This window comes from Asparagus officinalis, chromosome 8 (genome assembly GCF_001876935.1).
Source record: "Asparagus officinalis chromosome 8, Aspof.V1, whole genome shotgun sequence".
Lineage (NCBI taxonomy): Eukaryota > Viridiplantae > Streptophyta > Magnoliopsida > Asparagales > Asparagaceae > Asparagus > Asparagus officinalis.
The window spans coordinates 9493375-9515048 of NC_033801.1; the positions used below are offsets into that span (position 1 = coordinate 9493375).

General features: G+C 37.3%; 1 protein-coding gene and 1 pseudogene across 3 annotated transcripts; both read left to right on the forward strand.

Annotated features, from left to right (window-relative positions):
* On the forward strand, positions 1467-5653 carry LOC109822593 (probable disease resistance protein At1g58602). 3 transcript variants are annotated; one of them, XM_020388824.1, is made up of 3 exons: positions 1467-1664; positions 1764-1921; positions 2696-5653. In XM_020388824.1, the coding sequence occupies exons 1-3, from the start codon at positions 1607-1609 to the stop codon at positions 5231-5233; spliced, it is 2754 nt and encodes a 917-aa protein (XP_020244413.1). In that variant the 5' UTR covers positions 1467-1606; the 3' UTR covers positions 5234-5653. The 3 variants fall into 3 exon arrangements, with proteins under 3 accessions (XP_020244413.1, XP_020244412.1, XP_020244414.1); XM_020388823.1 differs by having other exon boundaries at positions 1468-1664; positions 1764-1930; XM_020388825.1 differs by having other exon boundaries at positions 1580-1930.
* On the forward strand, positions 5164-17923 carry LOC109822597 (annotated as a pseudogene).

The following is a 21674-nucleotide window of genomic DNA, read 5'->3' on the forward strand; positions in this document are numbered from 1 at the left end:
GGTCCTGGTCCTGGGTTGCAACACAAATCCACACCGACTTGTTGTACATGTAGTTGGGTAATGTGATATCAAATACAACAATATCAACTTGAAAATTTGAGTTCTTACAATTAAACAATATCTACGAAACTAATATATTAAGGGAATATAGTTCGTCTTAAAAAAATTTTATGGGAGAAATACTAGCCTATAACCCTGCAGCTATAGCTCATACATGTCACTGGTTTCATCTACAAAATCAAAGATTCATGTCTAACAACCTACTTAACACTATAATCTTAAAATCTATGTTTCAAGTTACACGATCACTTGCAACAAAGGAAGTTAATAAATCATAACAAGTCGAGTTTAAATGGATTTAAGGCTCCTTAAATGGTTGCTAATCAAAGAAACTGATTAGTGTAGTTGAGTTGAATTGTGAGAAATTTTTGGATAGTCCATGTTTTAACTAACAATTCGGATTACACTTTTTATGCAATAAAACAATTCTTAAGAAACAACTAGTGATAACGCGCCACGTGTCTTGTTGAAAGATCAACAACGAACTAACAATTCGGCACCATATCGAGCAGCATGGTCGATCGTCCAAAACCACACCAAGCATTACGATCTGAGCCCTGCTTGCTCGGAATTTAGTCCTAAACAATGGGATAAGATCAAATCTCCCTCACGCGGGCTGGCATATCCTAACCAACTCTCGTGAAGGCATGAATGCAATCATCAGGATTACTCTCTCCACGCCACGCGGGCTGGCGTATCCTAACTAACTCACGTGAAGCCACAAATGTAATTATCAAGATTACTCTCTCCACGCTCTCTCGTACCATCATAATAACATCTGATAACATCAGGACGACGTGTGAACAATTCAGTTACGGAGGAAGCTTCCTTAACTAACATCAGGAAGACATGTGAACAATTCATTGATAACGTGCCATGTGTCTTGCAGAAAGATCAACAACGAACTAAACAATTCGACACCATATCGAGCAGCATGGCCGATCGTCCAAAACCACACCAAGCGTTACGATCTGAGCCCTGCTTGCTCGGCATTTAGTCCTAAACAATGGGATAAGATCGAATCTCCCTCACGCGGGCTGGCGTAACCTAGCTAACTCACGAGAATGCACGAATGCAATCATCGGGATTACTCTCTCCACGCCACGCGTGCTAGCGTACCCTAACTCACTCACTTGAAGGCACGGATGCAATTATCAAGATTACTCTCTTCACGCTCTCTCGTTACCATCATAATACCATCCGATAACCTCATGAAGACACGTGAACAATTCAGTTATGTCCTTACGGCTCATGTAGATCGACCAGATGACTCCACGCTGATTCCCTTCTCTCCTCGATGCATCCATCCGAGTTACTATGAGAAGAGGTAACAGTATCAAGAAAATAAGTCTAATTTTACTCTTACTTTGATTAGATGATCATCAGGGCGTCAAGCCTTGGTGACTTCTAACGGTTTGATATCGATGATTTTCTTATGCCGCAAATGATACGTCTACCGCTACCGAAATATGAGCCGTCGAAAACCAATAGAAAATGATGATCCCATTCACACTGGAAACGGAACGGAAACTTCAATAGAGACCAAATGTCAACGCGGCGAGTTCGAAAAACAAAAGGAAAAATCCCCAAAAAAAAAATTTCAGGTACAATTAGATCTCAATTCAGAGTTAGAAATTTTCACCTCGGACCTCAGGATTAACCCATCTCGATTTCGATGGCGGGGAGCGCCATCTCCTTTGCAGTGGAGAAGCTAGGGCAGCTTTTGATTCAGGAAACCAAGTTCTTGTCCGAAATTGGAGGTGAAATCGAGTGGCTTCGAACTGAGCTTCGATGGATGGAGAGCTTCCTCAAAGATGCAGATGCTAAGAGGAGGAAAGGGGATGAGAGGGTCAAGAACTGGGTGAGGGAGGTACAATCTCCAAATCAAACCCTAGTTTTTTTTACAATTTTTGATTGTAGTTGTTAGATTGATGTGAATGGGTTTGATTAGATTTCTTTATAAGTTTTGAGTAGAATTAGACTTAACATCAACTTACTTACATTTTTAAGTGTCATGTTTACAACCTTGGTGAACTCAGTACATAACACCATTGTAACCCATATCACTCGACCTTTCTCCTCTAGCATATGGCAGTCAACTATGGAAGCATTTGTTCACCTTTGGAAATGATACGAAGCAAAATACTTTGATTGAACTTCCCACATTCCTCGTTCATGATCATGTCTGCCCTACAAATAGAACAAGCTTCAAGAACTTGAGTATACTCAGGAAATTTTGGTTGATAGCTTTTATTCTTTGACTTGGTGGCTGACTTAGGGGGTAGAGGTACTTAAGGTTGAAAGCCATCCTCAGGAAGTGCACACCTTTGTCCCTTGTGAGCACGATACAAGTTATTGTTCACTGCATGCACTTTTCAATATATGAAGCAACCTTGTTACTTAAGACTTTTTTTTTTAGTTATAGGCCCTGAGGTTCCATCTCCACATTTTCTTTGCCCTTTCACATTCTTTTCCATAAACTTCTAAATAATATAAGAGTAGTTTATGCCCTTTTCATCAAAAGAAAACATTGCTCGTTGCAAATGAAATAAATTGCAATGCTGAATGAAAAATCAACCTATCAACAAGGCTATTATTTGACAAAAAGATATTAAAATCCAAGTAATTCCAACAGGTACGAGACGTTGCATACCAAGCCGAAGACGTTGTTGACCTCTTCTTCCTGCAGAATGATAGTAAGCAAGGAGCAATAGCAGAGTTCTTCCGGAGCTACATTTGCTTTCTCTCTGATCTAGTGGGCCTCCATGAACTTGGTGTTGAGATTTCGCAAATAAAAAGCAAAGTCCTTAGGATTTGTGAAAGCAGAGATGCTTATGGCATTGTTAGTCTAAGCGAAAGCAGAGAGCAGTCAAGTTATTCAGCAGTTGATGCGATGCTTCAGGTTCGCAGGCAATCATCTCCGCATCTTGATGACGACATGGTTGTTGTCGGCTTTGATACTTACAAGCAGTTTATACTCGAACTTCTGTTAGACACTAATATAGCGAGGCGCTGTGTGATCTCAATTGTTGGTATGGGTGGTCTTGGCAAGACAACTCTTGCCACGATGGTCTACAACAGTAGCGAAGTCGAAACACATTTCAGTATTTGCGCGTGGATCACCGTCTCTCAAGATTATAGGGTGAGTGAGCTTCTGAAAAACATAATGAAAAGGGTCATGGGTACAGTCTTTACAGGGGAGCATTACGAAAGGCTGGAGAACCTGGAAGAAGATGAGCTGAAATCAAAATTGTACAACTTCTTGAAGCAAACAAGGTACTTGATAGTCTTGGATGACATCTGGGCGCAAGAAGCATGGGAACAAATAAAGGCTGCATTTCCTAATGCAAAGAATGGTAGTCGGGTTCTGCTCACGACTCGTCTTATGGATGTGGCAAGGTCTGCTGACCCGAGAGTCCCACCCTATGAGCTACCATTTCTAACTCATGAGCAGAGTTGGGAGCTGTTTCTTAAAAAGGCTTTTCCGTCTGACCAAGATTTTACACCGAGCTGTCCAAAGGAGTTGGAGGAATTGGGCCACGAGATTGTAAAGAGATGTGGTGGTTTGCCACTTGCTGTGGTGGTGTTAGGTGGTCTCCTCTCAAGAAAGGAACCTGCCTTCAACACTTGGCTGGAAGTGGCTGAGAATGTGGATTGGGAGTCCACACGAGATGGTCAGCAATGTTTGCAGATATTAGCTCTGAGTTATAGTCACTTGCCAGATCACTATTTGAAGTCGTGCTTTCTCTATCTAGGATGTTTTCCTGAGGATTACCAGATGAAAGCATCGGAATTGATCCGGTTGTGGATTGCAGAGGGTTTCATTCCTCAAAGCGGGAGGCAAACACTGGAAGAAACTGCGAAGGGCTATATGGAAGAGCTAGTTCAGAGGTGCATGGTTCAAGTTGTTGATAGGAGTGCAGCCACCAGAAAGGTTAAGCATTTACGTATCCATGATCTCGTTCGTGACGTGTGCATTACTGAGGCTAAAGAAGATGGCTTTTTTAGGATTTTCAGAAACTATGTTGGCACTGCAGAGCATGACGTTGCTGCTTCTCGTCGCTTGGTTATTTTCGACAAAGCTCTCAGTGGTGACTTCCATTATTCAGTATGCAGAGCACGGACAGTTTTGGCTTTCAATTCAAAGTCAATCAATGCAATGATTTTAACCAATATTCTGCTTGGGTTTAAGTTGCTTAGAGTGATTCATTTGAACTGTCCGCCAGAGGTTGAATTTCACAAATTAAAGTTACCTAATGAGATATCAAGCTTGATACATTTAAGGTATATTACACTGAGAACCAGAAGGCTATGGTACCTTCCATCCTCCATTGGAAATCTATGTAATTTACAAACCTTGAATGTAAGAGAAACAAGTATTTGCACTCTACCAAAAACGATATACAAGATCCAAACTCTGAGGCATGTATACACAGCAGATGCAGGTGTGTGTTCATCATCCATTGGAAACCTTGCAAGCCTACAGACCCTAAAAGTTGTTAAAGCAGGAAGCTGGATACAAAACAGTCTTGCAAAGTTATCAAGCCTTCGCAAACTGGCGATCTCAGAAATTTCAATAGATGTGATTACCACACTTTCTGATTCACTTCCTAAACTGAATCATCTCACCTCCTTGAACCTTAGGACTCATCAATCCATACCAGCTTCCCCTCTTTTCACTTCCTTGCCAAGCTATCAGCACCTCTGTAAATTGACCCTTGAGGGCTCATGGACTGGTATCTGTAAACTCCCTCAGAATCTCATCAGCCTCTCATTGCTCTGTTGCAAACTGGACAAAGATGCAATAGCTGCATTAGAGAGATTACCAAGCCTTTCATTTCTCAACCTGGATTCCTGTGAACTTGCACAAGACGAAATGGTGTTTTCTGCTGGTGGGTTTCCCCGACTACAGATCTTGCTTGTTAACCATTTGGATGCGCTTAGATACTGGAGAATTGAAAGTGGAGCTATGAGTGACCTTACTGATTTAAGAATAAAAAACTGCATAAAGTTGATGAAACTGCCAGATGGATTAGAACACTTGTCTCTAAAGAATTTGGTGATGAAAGGCTTCCAACCAAATATCATGCGAAGACTTAGTAGTATGGGACCTGATTGGCATAAGGTTGAACATATACCCTCTTTGATGATTGACCCAACCACTGGGGAATAATATGGGAGAGAGTTGGCTGGTAAGTAAATAGTTCTTCTCCGATTTTTTTCAATCTACCTTCAGTTTCAGGGCCATTGGGTATGATGTTTCCCTCCATTTCTTTGATTATTTTCGGAACGAAAAAAGTAGCATGCTTTGTGTTCCATTCTTTTTTCATAATTATGGGTCTCAATTTGTTTAGCTAGCCTTTGTACTTGACCTTTCATAGTCTGGAGGCATTAGGTAAAAGGCTCTGAATAGTGCAGCCATTATTTCAAAGTCATGTTACGTAAAGATTTAAGTGACTTGAGTGTCATCCAGATTTATGCCAGACCCTTTGAAATAAAGGAGAGAGTAAATGTATTTTTGGGTCTTTTATGTGAGAGCATCGTGATGTTTATGTTGTTATATGAATTGGGTAGTAGATTTTCAAATTTTCTCTTTCTGTGACTAATGGTGCTCATATCTTCACATCAGTCCCTTGACGATAAGCCATATATCTTACATGAAGGGCTATCTCTCTTATCTTCATATAGTGGAATTAGTGGTTGGTAACACGTGAAGAGGTCATAACACTCATAAATGTAGCCTATTGTAAATTCCCACGTCCTGCTTGATACCTTTATCATTGAAATGTGAGCATTAGTTGACAAATAAAAACTTCAGCCATATATGCGAAATATATCAAACAAGTTCAAGATGACTATGTTGGGAAATAGCCTTATATTCCTGGAAATCCTAGTTGAACTTGGGTGGGGGATTGAATTTTATTGGAAATAATCAATTATAATCGGAATTAAATTCTAGTTAGAAGAGAATCAGAACTGATAATTCAAGTCAAGGGAGTCCTACATGAATTCACAAGAGGGGAAAGCTCTTTAAATACCTCATGAGCTAGGATACCCTAACACGTTATTTTGGGCTCCGTACCCCGTCAGACACATATTGGGTGCGTGCATGCACCCAAATGGGAGGGACACAGCTGTAGTTTATTTTGAGTTTCAAGGAAGAAAGCCGCTGATTCTTGTGGTTGTTGGGAAGAAGAAGATTTTGCCCTGTTGTAGAGGGGTGGGAATCACGTCGTGCCTTTTTTTCATTGGCTGCTGGCTTTTGATGATGATATCCATGTGACAAGCGCATGGGGACTAAAAGAGGCTGATGTTTGATTGTATTGACTAGATTTTTTTATTTTGTTTATTTCCCCCCTTTTTTGTCTTCTTACAGGGGAAAGACAACAGATCCTATAGGTGTTTGGAAAATAAGTTCGAACACTTTCGAAAGAAAAAAAACATTATAGAAAAACATAGTATTTTCATACTATTAAAATCATAAATTATGGAGTATTTTCTAAATATTATTCATTCAGCCATGTTCATGTGTCCTATCTGTTACATATTTGTCTTGTCAGGTACCCGTGTCCGTACTCGTATCCCTATAGCTTAGCTCTTGAGAGTTTCATTGTAAATCAAGTCATTGGGAAAAGCCAAGGAGAGTTACATATTGTAAAAGAGAGTTGGAGAGATACAAGGAGAAATCTAGGATTTTGAGAGATCTTTTGGTGAGATTGAGGGGGTTTCTTGTGGAACCTTTAGAGATCACAACAAAGATTGTATATTTGTAATGTCTAATATGAAAAAAACTCAAATCTCTTTCCGTGGACATGCTATTGCCGAACTGCATAAATCTTGTTTCTTTGTCTCTTGAGCTTTTTTCTGTAGTATGTTGTCAGTCTCTTTAGTTTGTACAAAATTTTCTCGGTGCTTCCACATCACCCGGTGATCAATTAGTCCATGAAGGAGGAGATCTAATCAGGTGTTTCGGTGATACTTCCGCAAGCTATGCTTCTGCATAGGTCGTCGGTTAGTGTGCAACAATTGGTGTTAGGTTGCTTGTGGCTTGCGCCAACAGTTGGTATCGGAGCATTAGGTAATACCAACAATTGGTATTAGAGGTGGATTTCGATAAGATCATATTTGTCTGTGAACAAAGGTTCATCTTTGTGACACGGAATTGGAAAGTTCTTTGGTGAGGAAGACCTAGATTTAAAAGTTCGATGGTAAGATGTATGCTAGGCTTTGGCAAAAAAGAATGGAGGCGGTCTTGATTCAACACAACTTAGATCAAACTTTGCTAGGAGTGGACAAGAAGCTGGAGAAAATGACAAGTGATGAGTGGAACAGGATGGATTGGAAGGTGCGCAATGCCATTCTACTTGCTCTTTTATAATGTGGGTTACCATACAATCGAGGAGAATACTACACTTAATATGTAGAAGAAACCCGAGGAGTTATACATGACGAAGAATGCATCCACTAATTTGTACTAGAAGTAATAGTTGTATGGATTGTGAATGAAGAAAAGTAAAATACTGTTGGAGCATATGAGCAACTTCAATAGGATAGTGATCGAATTAGCGGCGATAGGGTCAAAGATTTAAGATGATGACAAAACGGTAAGTTTGTTGAGTTCTCTTCCAGCGAGTTATTAATATCTGAAGACATAGCTAACCATATGCAAAGCGACAATCACCATGGATGAGGTCAAAGCGATGTTCCTCACGAACAATTTTTAGCGCAACATAGTGTTGGCGATGAGTCGAGTTCTAGTGCCAGGTTCGTTGTATATGGGCTAAGGAATATATCCTCAAAAACGGGATAAGTTCGTAGGCTAATAGGTGTTTCTTTTTGTCGATGAGAAGGGTCTCGTGAAAAAAGAGTGCTTCAAATAGCAAGAGTGGTTGAGAGGACGAAAACAATGTTTAAAAAAGCGAAAGCGTGAGGCGTAAGCCTCATGAGCTTTAAGCATTTTAATTTTGAAATATGAAAACATTATGAGCTTATAATACATAGTGATAATAATTTTCAAATTGATACATTCATATCCTGGTTAATAAATAAGAATTAAATATGTGAAGTACATATGCAAATTACAATAAACTAAGCTAAATGAACTATATATATTATTTATAATTATGCGGTCATATTGAGACATAAGTTAAAAATCTTTTTAAATTATCTTATCTTGTCTAAAGCGCGTGCTTCAAAAGAGAATCGCTTTATGGAGCGCAAAGCGCACACTTCATTTAGGCTTTAAGCGATGAAGTGTAAGCTTCAAGGGACAAATAGCTTTACTCTTGAGTTTTGAAGCGTTTACCCTTTAAAAAGTTTTGAAGCAAGTTTAAAAAAGCTTTTTCAAACATTGGGCAAAAGATGATCGGGTAGCCCAAACTTCATATGTAGCTGAGTATTACAGGAAATAAATAAGATAATGCGTTTGAGGTTTCGACGGAAAAAAGTCAATGAGTAGAGGTGTTGGTGGTTTCTGGGAACCACACCTTCTTAGTGTTCTCGAATATTAGATTCTGGAATATCGGTTTATATATGTTCCTAAATAAGCCAGTTTTACTCCCTGTGCAAGAAGTCAAGGAGATTGTCTACACGGTGGACGGCACAAGGTGCGACGTCATAGGGTAGGAGCAGTCAGGGTAGCGGGAAGGAGGGGAGCATGATCGTCTTAGAGAATGTTCGGTTAATCTCAAAGGCAAGGAAGAATTTGATATTCATTGGGGTGCTTGACTCTATGAGCTAACGAACCCAAGTGTACGATGGAGTCATAACAATATATTATGCTATAAATCCCGTCCTAGTTGGAAAGAAGTATGGAGATGCCTTTTATCGGGTGTCCGAAGGAAATTATGTTCAAGATGGACATTTGTCTTCAAGAGGGTGTACGACCACGAGGAAGAGGACTTGAAACAAACTTGGGTTCTAAGGGAGAGCCAAGATGGGAGTTCAACTCCAGGTGGAGGAGTCAAGACGAAGACTGCCAATATGTTGACAGCCAGGCTTGTAGAGTGTAGCAATGGAGGTAGGTGTCAAGTTATCAGAAGGCTTGACATTAATGCGTGAGCATTGATCGGGCTTTAAGGTGCTTTCTCGAAGGTGTTTGTTCTCTATAGTTTTATAAGTTTTCCACGAAAAGTTATAGGGAAGGATCGTCATTTTCTAAGTTGGCTTCGTACAAGCCTAAGGTAGAGATTTTTTGGAAAATAACCTTGTATTTCAGGAAATTCTAGTTGGACTTGGATTGTGATTGAATTTGATTGGAAATAATCAAGTACATTTCGAATTAAATTCTAATTGGAATCAAGTACAATTAGAATTAAATTCTATTTGGAAGAGGATTAGAATTGATAATCCAAGTTAAATGAGTCTTACATGAATTCAAGATAGAAGAAAGCTCTTTAAATACCCTTTGGGAGGTTCATTGTAAATCAAGCCATAGAGAAAACGGAGTTAGATTATACTAAGGAGAGAAATCTGGAGTTTTGAGAGAATCTTCAGCGAGTTTGAGACAACGTTTCTTGTAGAATCTTTGAGATCACAAGAAAAATTGTATCTTTATAATGTCTGATATAAAGAAGACTTAAATCTCGCCCATGGACATAGGTGATTGCCAAACCATGTAAATCATGTGTCTTTGTCTCTTGATTTTTTTTCTATGGTACAATGCTATTCTCTTTAGTTCAAATAGGTTTTCTTGGTGTGTCCACATTGGTCGGTGATTGATTGGTCTACGAAGAAGGATGAGATCTAATCAGGCTTTTGGTGATGCTTCTGCATAGATCATGATCAGTGTTGGGTTGCGGATAGTGTGTGCCAACAGACTAAACTCACACAACTTTTTTGGTGTCATGACATTTTAAAGTTTTTTTGTGATGTCTCAAAATGGGCCAAAAATTTGGGGGTTTATGTGAAATTTACCTCAACTGCGATTCTAGTTATAACCTAGATTTTCTTTAAGACTAGGTGTAAACCGAAACTCATAGTAGTGCTAGGTGCAGGAAAAGAATCTTTCAAGTTTGTAGAATTCATGAATGATTGAGTGAGTAACACTATGTGCGAGCAATGCATATTGTGCAATAACTTCAGGTATGGAATTTTGAAAGTAGAAATTTTGGTGACTAAGGGGCCACCGTGTTGACTGACTTGAAGTCAGGGTCTTTTAGGAAAGTGGGGAGGACTTTAAATTTTGAGGTCATTCACTCCTCTTGGTCCTCTATTACTGTTTAGCTAATTCCTTTAGCTCTAATATTCCAGTGCTTGGAGAAAATTCCACAAATTGAATTCTTGAAAGCTAATGGCTTCCGAATTCCTTGGAATTTTCAAAACTAAATAGGTGCGAGCCTATCTCATTTTACGACCCAACAGGACAAAAATTAGTCCAGCTACATGTAGAAGTTGAAAGGTATGCTGGTCAACGTGTAGGCTAATTTTAAGAAGTGAATGCCTTATAATGCTGACATGAGAAGGTTCAGCCCACAAACATGACTTAGGAAATAAGAACATCTTTGCATATGTTTCTTCCTCTTTGATTTCTAAAGAGGTCCCCGTTTTCATAGATTCTTTAAAGTTCCTAACCAGGACGATGTTAAGTAACAAATATGTAAATTTTGATTCTAAGAGCTAATAATACCATATATTATTTGCCAGTGCCAAATGAAATTATCACTAACTGCAAGTTATAAACTCTTTAAGTGTGGACACTTCAGGATGAGTCACTTGTTCATTTTTTATACATATCAGGAACCAGCATTTGTAGAACTTTTGCCTGCAACATGTTGGGCACTCTGAAATCTTGCTAGATTTTAAGAAAACAGAAGAAGTCTGTCGATGCCTGTTTTGTTTTGTTTTGTTTTGTTTTGTTTTTTAATATTTAAATCTTAAGATCACATCGCATGTCAATGACTCTGGGGCAGTGGTTGCTTACAATGACATAAAGTTCATTATTTGGTAAGATAAATACTATGTTGAGGACTTAAACACCTAACAAAATGTAAATTGCTTCAAATAGTTGTACTAGGTGATATTTTTGCTTGATATTGCATTCTTTGACTTATTTACTTGATTAAAAGCCATGTAGTTGCACCTATTATTGTATTTTTTTACTACTGGCGAGTCATATCCTAATTATTGTGGTGTTTTTGTGAGATAACCATCTTTGTGTTTTGTTGTATATCGTGTGTATACACATGTGCATGACTGCATGTACTGAGCGCACAGGGTCGGGTCCTTGTCTTCCTGTATTCTACCTGTAAGAATTTGTTGTATCTTAGGTTTTATCATGTATATAGCCATGACGTCCGTGTTCATGCTTCCTAGGTTATAAGGCAAATGGTGCCTGAGAATTATTGTAGTGAGGTGATGATCAGGAATAATGGCCAGCAGAAATCTGCAGCACTAGACAATTAACATATCTAGATAATTTCTTTTTGTATATCGTAAATAATTGGAATTAGGTGCCTGATGATGGTAAATCTTAACTATTTGAAAATTTATATATATGTAAACATACATACATACATGTGCGCGCGCACACATGTGTGCATACACACACACACACATATATATAGAAATATGGGTATGCTTGGTACCAAGCACAAATTTTGTGTTTGATAGTGATGTGTCACATCCACATCCACTCATTACCCATGTGAATGTGGTCCCACATTTGAATGAGTGGAGGGAGATGTGACACCTCACTACCAAGCACAACTTTTTGTGCTTTGTACCAAGCATACCCATATTTCTCATATGTATATATATATATATATATATATATTTATATTATATATATATATATGAGGAATATGGGTATGCTGGTTACAAGCACAAATTTGTGCTTTGTACTGAGGTGGATATTAATCCTCCACTCATTCATATGCGGGACCACATTTCCGATGGGTGAATGTGGTCCCCAATTAAATGAGGGTGGATGGGAATTGAGACGGCTCACTACCAAGCACAAAAAAGTTGGTGCTTTGGTAGTGAGGTGTCACATCTCCCTCCACTCATTCAAATTGTGGAACCATATTCACATGGGTAATGAGTGGATGTGGATGTGACACACACTACCAAGGCCACAAAATTTTGCTGGTACCAAGCATACCCATATTTCTCTCTCTCTACTCTCTCTTCTCTCTCTCTCTTCTCTCTCCTATATATATTATATATATATATATATATATATATATTATATTATATATATATATGTCTCTGTGTGTCGTGCGCGCGCGCTGTAAGATGGGACAATACATTATGTGGTGCTCCTATGGGACACGCTTATCAAAATAAATCAGCTCCATATGAATCATCTTACGACTGATCCAAACTATTCATATTGGTACACAAGCATAGAAGTATATGTGTGTTTATGTGTCTGTATTCATGTGGATGGATGTGTGCATATAGAGAGAGTTACAATGTGCGGTATCCAAAATGCAAATATCATGATCCAAATATAAAATCCATGCTGGTGTACATTATTTATGACATCTAAAATACCGAAAAACAAAAAAGTTGAAATGATTTCTACCAGATTTTATATACTTCAATTGAAGACAAATTGACCAACAATAGGAATTTCAAGGTTGCACGCCCACCTGCCTGCATGCATCATATACATACATGGTGAGTCTCATCCATTCTTCCCATGTTGTCCAGTTTTTTTTTTTTTTTTTTTTTTTTTTGATGAATCATGTTGTCCAGTTCAATTGGTAGTTTATGGATAGGTCAAGAATTAACAACAGTAAAAGTTTACATTGTATAGCATAGAATATCTCTTATTGGAGAATTCCTATTTAATCAGCTGATCAAATGGTTGGATCATCCTATGGCAGGATTTTCTTCTTTTCTTTTCGCTTGCGGCCTTGCTTCTGTGACTTCTGTCATGGACTCACTTATCAACTGAATGTGCTAAGTCAGTCAGCCACACTATCTCTATCAACTTGAAGTCAAGGTCTTCTTCCTTTTTCTCTACATTTCACCATCTTGGAATGTTCAAATTTTGGAATTCTTGCGTATAATAATGAAAGAAGCCTAGTGTATCAGTTTAGATTTCAGACTCTTATTGCTGTCAAAGCAGAACCTGAAAGAAATCCTGAGAGTTTAAATTGACAGTAACAGTCAAGTTGACTGGCATTGGTTGCTGTCATTTTCACCTGGCTCTTCAACGAATTGGGTTGTACTTTATCTCTGTAAATTGATGCAAACTGATATACACCAAGCTACCTCCAGTGAACCATTCCCATACCTTACAGTAAAAAGAGATGGATGGGCATGAATATTCATCCACCCAATCTTCCCCCCTTCTTTCTACGGATAGGTCGTCTTCCATCAGTCCTGTATTTGGTTTCATGTTGACTTTTTCTCCAAAAAGCAGTGTAAATAGATTAGAAGAGTTTGATTATTCTGCAAAATTTATATCATTTTAAGTCATTCTCATGGTCCAGCTATGGAAAGTTTTTCTGGTGTTTACTACTGTAGCTCTGGACTCACGCCTTCGTAGCAACTCCTCCATGTCCCTAACTTCCACATCCACCATCACTGTCCTCTCAGAACTCAATAGTGCGACTGATCTGCATGCACTTCTCTCCTTCAAGTCCAAAATATCTAATAATTCAAGAAAATCAATGGCCTTCTGGAATGATTCCGTCCATTTCTGCCAGTGGCCAGGCATCATTTGTGGTGGCCATCGGCATCCTCAAAGGGTCATCTCCTTGAACCTGAGCTCTCTTGAGCTAGCTGGATTGATATCGACTTCCATAATTAACCTCACATTCCTGAAGAGACTGGATGTATCCAATAACAAACTTCACGGATCCATCCCACAAGAAATTTGTCTCATTTTTTGGTTGCAGCGTCTCAATTTGAGCATGAATTCTCTCCAAGGAGGTATTCCCGCTACACTTTCTGGTTGCTCACCGTTGCAAACTATCGATATTGGTAATAATATGCTTGAAGGTGAAATTCCTCCAAATCGCAGTGATTCCTTAGACCTTCAACTCATAAGCTTGAGAAACATAGTGTTAGAGGCTACATTCCACCTTCATTAGCAAATCTTTCTGCTCTTTCTGTATTAGACTTGGCTAAAAACAATCTCAGTGGCACAATCCCAACTACTGTAGGAAACCTAGTTTCTCTCAGTTATCTTTCCTTGGCAAGTAATGCGTCCCAACTGCACTTGGTAAACTTTCCAGTCTATTGAGGCTTGATTTGTCATATAACAACCTTACTGGAGTCCTCCCACTATCATTATGGAATCTCTTCTCCCTCTCACTTCTATCTCTATCCTATAACCCCCTATCAGGGTCTCTTCCACCTAATGCATTTGAGGATTTTCCTCTCCTCAAACGATTGTTTTTGGACAATAACCAGTTCCACGGCTCCATCCCCATGTCATTATCTAATGCATCTCGTCTATCCATTGTTGCACTTTCTGTCAACAGATTTAGGACTCCACCCTTGAAAACTTGCACATTTGCAATTTCTTGATCTGTATAGAAATCTGTTAGAAGCTAAGGAACCACATGGATGAGACCTTTTCTCTGCTCTGACCAATTGCACCGTCTTAGTAGTATTGAAACTTGACAATAATAACCTTGGAGGCACACTTCCTAACTCCATCGCAAACCTTTCCTCCAAGCTTCAGCAACTGACTATGGTACAAAATGTGATTGCCTGAAGCCTTACCTCCAGATATCGGAAACCTATTAACCTTGGAAAATTTTCAAATAGCAGCAGAGTTTCTTGTGGGCTCTATTCCTAGATCTATCGGAATGCTTAGCAACCTGCATGAGGTGGAGTTCTACATGAATAATCTGACTGGAGAAATTCCTTTCTCTCTTGGAAACCTCAGTCAATTAAACTCCCTTTTCCTAGACTTTAATGACTTGAGCGGAATCATACCAGCATCTCTAGGAAATTGTCAGGCTTTGAATGTGCTTAATCACCAATCTAACAAGCTTACTGGAGTTATCCCAAAGAAACTTTTACAATTTCCTCCCTTACAACTGGTTTAGGCTCAGCTTCCAATTCGCTAACAGGGCCGCTACCATCAGAAATAGGGAGTTTAACAAATGTGGATTTAATTGATCTCTCTGAGAATCAATTGTCTGGGGAAATTCCTTACAGCCTTGGTAAATGTCAAATTATGGGTTCTCTTATTCTTCGTAGTAACTTTTTTTAAGGGAAGTTTTGGTACCGTTTATGAAGGAATACTCAGATGATATGAAGGTTGTTGCTGTCAAGGTACTAGATCTTCAAGTTCAAGGAGCATCCAAGAGTTTTAAGTCAGAATATAAAGCCTTGAGATATATCAGACATAGGAATGTTGTCAAGATCATAACAGTATGTTCAAGCACGGATTTCAGAGGAATGATTTCAAAGCGGTGTTTTTTGAGTTCATGGCTAATCACAGTTTAGATGATTGGTTGCATCCTAAAGAAGACAAGGAGGGTGAATTGAAGAAATTGAATCTTATGCAAAGGATGAACATTGCCGTTGATGTGGCTTCTGCATTGGATTATCTCCATCATCTTTGTGAGACACCAATTATTCATTGTGATTTGAAACCGAGCAATATTCTTCTCGATGATAGCATGACGGCGCATGTGGGAGATTTTGGGCTAGCCAAGTTTCTTAAGAAGAAAATCAGCAGGTCTTCTCAGCACTCAAGCGCTCAATCAGTTTGTAAGGAACACTTGGGTATATCGCTCCAGGTGCAGACTTCTTAGACCTCTATTTTTCCGACTTACTGAACCTATTTTTTATAGGCTTAATTGCACTTAAATACCCTGTAGATTCCCTATGTTGCACTTGTATACCCTTACTTGTGTTTGGCAGCACTTATATACCATAAAGTATTTAAAAATTTCACTTACATATCCTCACTTTTATTAGCAGCACTTAAATACCCCAATGTTTTTAAAACTTGCACTTAAATATCTTAAAGTTTTTAAAACTTGCATTTACTCTAAAGCTTTTAAAACTTGCACTTAAATACCCTAAAGATTTTGAAACTTGCACTCAAATACCCTAAAATTTGCATAACTGAGGGAAGCAAGTTTTAAAAACTTAGGGTGCTTAAGTGCAAGTTTAAAAAAATTTAGGGTATTTTAAGTGCCTCCAAAAAAGTGAGGGCATAAAAATGCAAGTTTTAAAAACTTTAGGGTGTATAGTGCTGCCAAAAACAAGTGAGGGTATATAAGTGCAAAGTAGGGGAAACTATAGGATATTTAAGTGTAATTAAGACTTTTAAATATGTATGCTTAGTTCTCATGAATATCGTAAGATACTAACAAGAAAGATATTTGTGCGCCATATCTCCCATTAGGTATTCCACTAGGTATCACCCACTTAACACCTTCCTTGAAGTGATTGTTTTTTTTTTTCATGAACACAGATACAAAATCAATATTTATACTTAAGAAATTTATATTATACGTTTGCTTTAATCTACAACTATATATTTCTTGTTAATCTTTTCTAAACCAAAACTGATTTTATTTTAATCCTGTGTTTGTCATGCATATTAGCACTCCAATGCGTGGGGGAGAGGCCTCCAAGTACATGGCTTCTACTTCTTCAGTATTTAGTTCATCATAGAGTATATATAGATTTTTCCATATTTTCTCTATTGCATATTTAACACCTCGATTAAAAAACTTACTGTAACAGAGTGTGTATAATTGTTTTAATGTCATAGGAGCAGCCCCAGTGTCTGTGTTTTCTGCCTGAACCTGTTCTTCTATGCCATACGCTATTATAATTTGCGCACATTATCCTGTTATAATTTACGCACACTAGTTTCATCTTTTGGCAAGGTTAATATCATGGTATAAATTGACATGCCTTAATTTATTGGGTTAACTACAAACACCCCCTGTACTATCATCCAATTGCAAAAAGTACCCCTGTGGTTGTATTTGTTGTGAATAGAACCCCTGTAGCCTACTTGTTGTGAATAGATTCCCTAGGTTTTTATTTTTATTTTTTTAGTTTTTTGCTCTTAATAATCAAAAAAATTTTGAGGAGGCCAATAGATCGCTTATAGTTATATTGGTGCGGATAGGCACTCAACTGTTTTTTTTTTCAAAGATTCAAAAAAGTTCACTACAGACTAAAGGGGGTCTATTCACAAGAAGTAGAACTACAAGGGTTCTATTTGCGACAAGTAGAACTACAATGGGGTCTATTTGCAACGAATAGAACTAGATGGTATTATTGTAATTGGGTGATGCTACAGGGCGCCTGTTCACGATTAACCTTAATTTTTTTCATGATTAAAAATCTCTTATACTTTAGTCTCAGTTTTTCACTTAACAACTTGCATCCTTGAATTTTTTCCAACCAAAAGCAGAACATGGGATGGCAAATAAAGTTTCTACACAGGGCGATGTGTAATACTTCTGCTCGAAATGTTTACCGGGAGGAGACCAACGAATGATATGCTTAACGATGGACGAAGCCTTCGGAAATTTGTGGTGTTAGCGTATCAAGAGAGGATCGTGGATATCATTGATGCTGGTTAACTCTTAGAAGAAGATGGATATGCAAGTGAGAATTGCTCAGAACATAGAACTCTGTTGAAGTGTTGACTGTGGGGCTTCAATGTTTAGAATTGGTATTCAATGCTCAACTGAACTGCCAACAGAAAGAATGGATGTGGGGGAGATTATTAGTGAACCGCACAAGATTATATAGATGAGTTCCTAAAAAATGAAGCAATCCAAGAAAACCAGAGTTAGTTTGGTATGTAATTATGATGATCCCCCTTTGTCATCATGTAACAAAGGTGTGTGTATTTAGACAGGAAGTGCTATTGCAAGATTATTATTATTTTTTAATTCCAGTGGCGACCGATGTCTTCTAATTTTATTATTAGCTGAAAGAATTTAGTTCTTCATTAGCTTAGAGCATCTCCAACGGAGTTCTAAAATGACGCAAAAACCTAAATTGACGCCAATTCGTTCCTCCAACCGATCGGGAAACTGAGCGCTATTTTAAAGGGTTGTTACAGTGTTGCGCTAGGAATAGCATAACAGTGTAGATATAGAATTTTTTTTTTCTCCAAGTTTGCCCTTAAAGTTTCTTATAAAAAATTAAATATTCCAACCATGTCTTATTTTATCCATTATATTTCCCATTTTATTCTATTTATTTGTTTGCTTTTATTTTTTATATTTATATTAATAATATATATTATTTTATATTAACTATTATAATGAAATTAGAGTATAAAATAATTATTAAAATAAATTTTAAAAAGAAAAAATAGATAATTTAATCCAAACACTTAAAATTTCATAATACTAGAACCAAATGAAGAAATAAGAAAAACTTACATTTAGATAAAAAAAATACAACATAAAAATTAGGACATAAAAAAATTACACATAAATTAGGACATAAAAAATATTATTATAATTTGATTTAGCATTTAATTATGAATGTAAAATTTTTTGTAATGTTAAATGTAATCTTTAGTTGAATTTATGAAAGTAATATTTTAATTTGATTTAGCATTTAATTTTTATGTTTTTATTTTATTCATAAAATATATTATTGTAATTAATTATATGTAAATAATTATATAATTTGTTAAATATTTTAAATAGATAAAAATGTTAAAAGATAAGAATAATAAAAGGAATATTCTTTTTGATGTAAATTTTGGTGTAATGTGTTAGAAATGGAATAGTGATTTGGTGTGAAAACTACACCAATTTGGTGTAAAAACTACACTATTTTGAGTTTTTGGGTTTGGGATATTCTTAATAATCAAATATACCTGCGCATATTACGAGCATCCTTCTCTATGTTCGTTTGATAATATAAATAAATAAATCATACAAGTGTAGAATTGACTTTATTGACATTGGTCGAATTTAATATCTAAACAACACAAGTCAAGAGAACCACTTCCACTATCACCTACTAAAGACGTGTCATTAACTGGGATGGGGAAGTTTGTAAAGAAATTTGTCCTTGGTTCGAGAATAAAAATATCTAACAAACAATTGAGGTTTTGCAATGGTTGACTCAAATAGGTTCAGCCAGTACCTAATCTAATGTAGATAGGCGAAATAGTCAAACCAATATTGTCCAAAGTATTATAAGGTTGTAATGTCAAGAAAGGTTCCAGATCGAAATGTTGAGCTATATTAGTTATGACATATATATAAGCATTAAATAACAAAACAATAAAAATGGGAAATAACAATCACACATATCAGTTAACCGTAACAATTATGTAACTCAATTTGTATATGATAAACTCATGCATACGAACTTGATTATTATAACATATATGGACTATTAGAAAGATCCTCAAAAACCTTCGACTCAGTCATGACAAAATATATAGATAGTACTAGAATGATAACCTTAAATTAACTCTTTAGCAACACATAACTAAATCGTATAACGATTTTTCTATAGAGTGCTCATGGGCACTTTATAAGAGATGAGAGAGATAGAAAGAAATGAATTATGCACCGAAATTAATGCAAATCAGGGGGGCCATGAGCTATTCATTTCTCTCTATCTCTCTCCTCCTTTATAGAGTGCTCATGGGCACTCTATATAAAAACCGATCATATAAATACATTCTTATTTGCTTGTTACGAGGCTAATTAATTTAATCATCGGAGTTAGTGACATTGACAATAACATTGAATGATCACCTTTTCGTCTGTGTGTATATGCAAATTTGTATGGAACCGATTATTATATGGTCTTTCCTACCGTTTAATTAAATTCATTGATGTGAATCTCATTTCTTATAATTTGATAGAAACAAAAAAAACTTTGTGCATTTCTTATAATTTGATCAGTATGATGGAAACAAAAAACTTTGTGCTTTGAAGAATTAGGACAATGCTACTTTAAAAAAAAAAGAGAAAGATGAGATGAGGGACAAGTTCAACTCTACAAGCAAGGCCCAGTCGTCCCATTACATCCAACTAACATAGCGAAGCAAACAAACACCATGACCCAAACTTTATGAACAAAATCATTATTATATATACATACTATATTTATACTAAATTAATGAAACCCAACTTTGAAGAACAATTTTCCCCTGCGTGCTGTATCAAAGCAGGTAGAGCAAACTCACATACCAACACGTGTCATGCATTCTTACGCAAAAAGAACCTCGACGTCAGCATCAATGACGTAGTGCACGTAAATACGTCGACACGTGTCCCTTGAACCCCGTGACGACGTCGACAACGCTGTCGGCTTTGGGGACACGTGTCATGAAGCGGGTGGTAGAAGTGGCGTGGACAATGGGACACGTGTGACTCTAGCACATGCGCGCAGAGAAAACTTGCGTCCTTTCTTTTCTTTTTAAAATTTTTTTTTTGGCAAAATTTGCGGAATTTTGGTTGGCTGTGGACCTGTGGTTAAATGGTTAAATATGCTGTCTTCTTAACTGTGTGTTTTCGGGGAAAAAAAAAAAAACTCTTCTTTAGTCGTTAAATGGTCATGATTTGAAGAAGAAATGTACGGTTGTGCCATAGTGGATCTGGTTACCTGCGAGGGCAGTGAGCGGCATTTGACTTTTCATGTTAGCCCTCAATTAGTGGCGGAGCCAGGATTTTTAACATATGGGGTCCTAAAATTATTGATAATATAGATTTTACGCACAAATTATTTTGGAGAATTGTTGAAGAAGGGAGTTGGAGGGACTTTTTTTTTACGTGAACATTGAAAAGGTGGGGAAGGGGAAGGGTTTTAATTTTTCTCTAGTTTGTTTACTATTGTACAGTCTGTACTACGTGATAAGAGAAATTGGAAGAAAAAAAATCGTGAAAATATGCAGCTCAGCAGACTCGAACTCTGGTGGATTACAGGGGTCCTGGAGTGTTAAACCACTGGGCCATTGCTGCACTTATGTTTTTTATATGTAATATCTGCTACATATTTAGATTTTACTGGGGTCCTGGGACCCCATTGGACTCAATGTAACTCCGCCCCTGCCCTCAACTCAAGTCTTTTTACATGCGTTGAAGTTTACAATTTTTTTTTTATTATTCATATGTTTTATATCACTGTATATGATGTGTCTAAGGATTTAGAAACGGTTAGAATTTTTTTAGACATAAAATAGCTTGAACAAAATATATTTACAATGGGATTGGATAACAAATCTCGCTTCAAGCAGATTATCTGCAATTTTAGATTCCACAAGAACTTATAATATAGATACCCACGATGATACTGTCATAATAGACTCATGCTGAAGACATTGTTTATTACAAGATAAGACTTTTTTTTATTTGAAACTCTTTTTTTTTTTTTAAGTTCAATGGAGTTAGGCACAAATCATAGACAATCATAAAGTTTGTGGGCCATTTTTTTAGGAGTTCTTTTGCAACTTTTAGTTTTTAATATGTACGTGCATGCAAAAAATTAAAGAGAGATATTGAGTCACGTGTGCGATATCCAACCACGTGTACAGCAGATCCAGCGACCGGGGTGGGTTTTAAAAGAACAGCGGGTCGTACACATTGTGCTCAAAAGCAAACCTGTGGGCGCCATGTCAACAGACCTCAATAAAGCTGGGTGGGGCCCACTTTGGTTCAATGAACGCTGACGTTCTTGGCTAGTCCAAATTC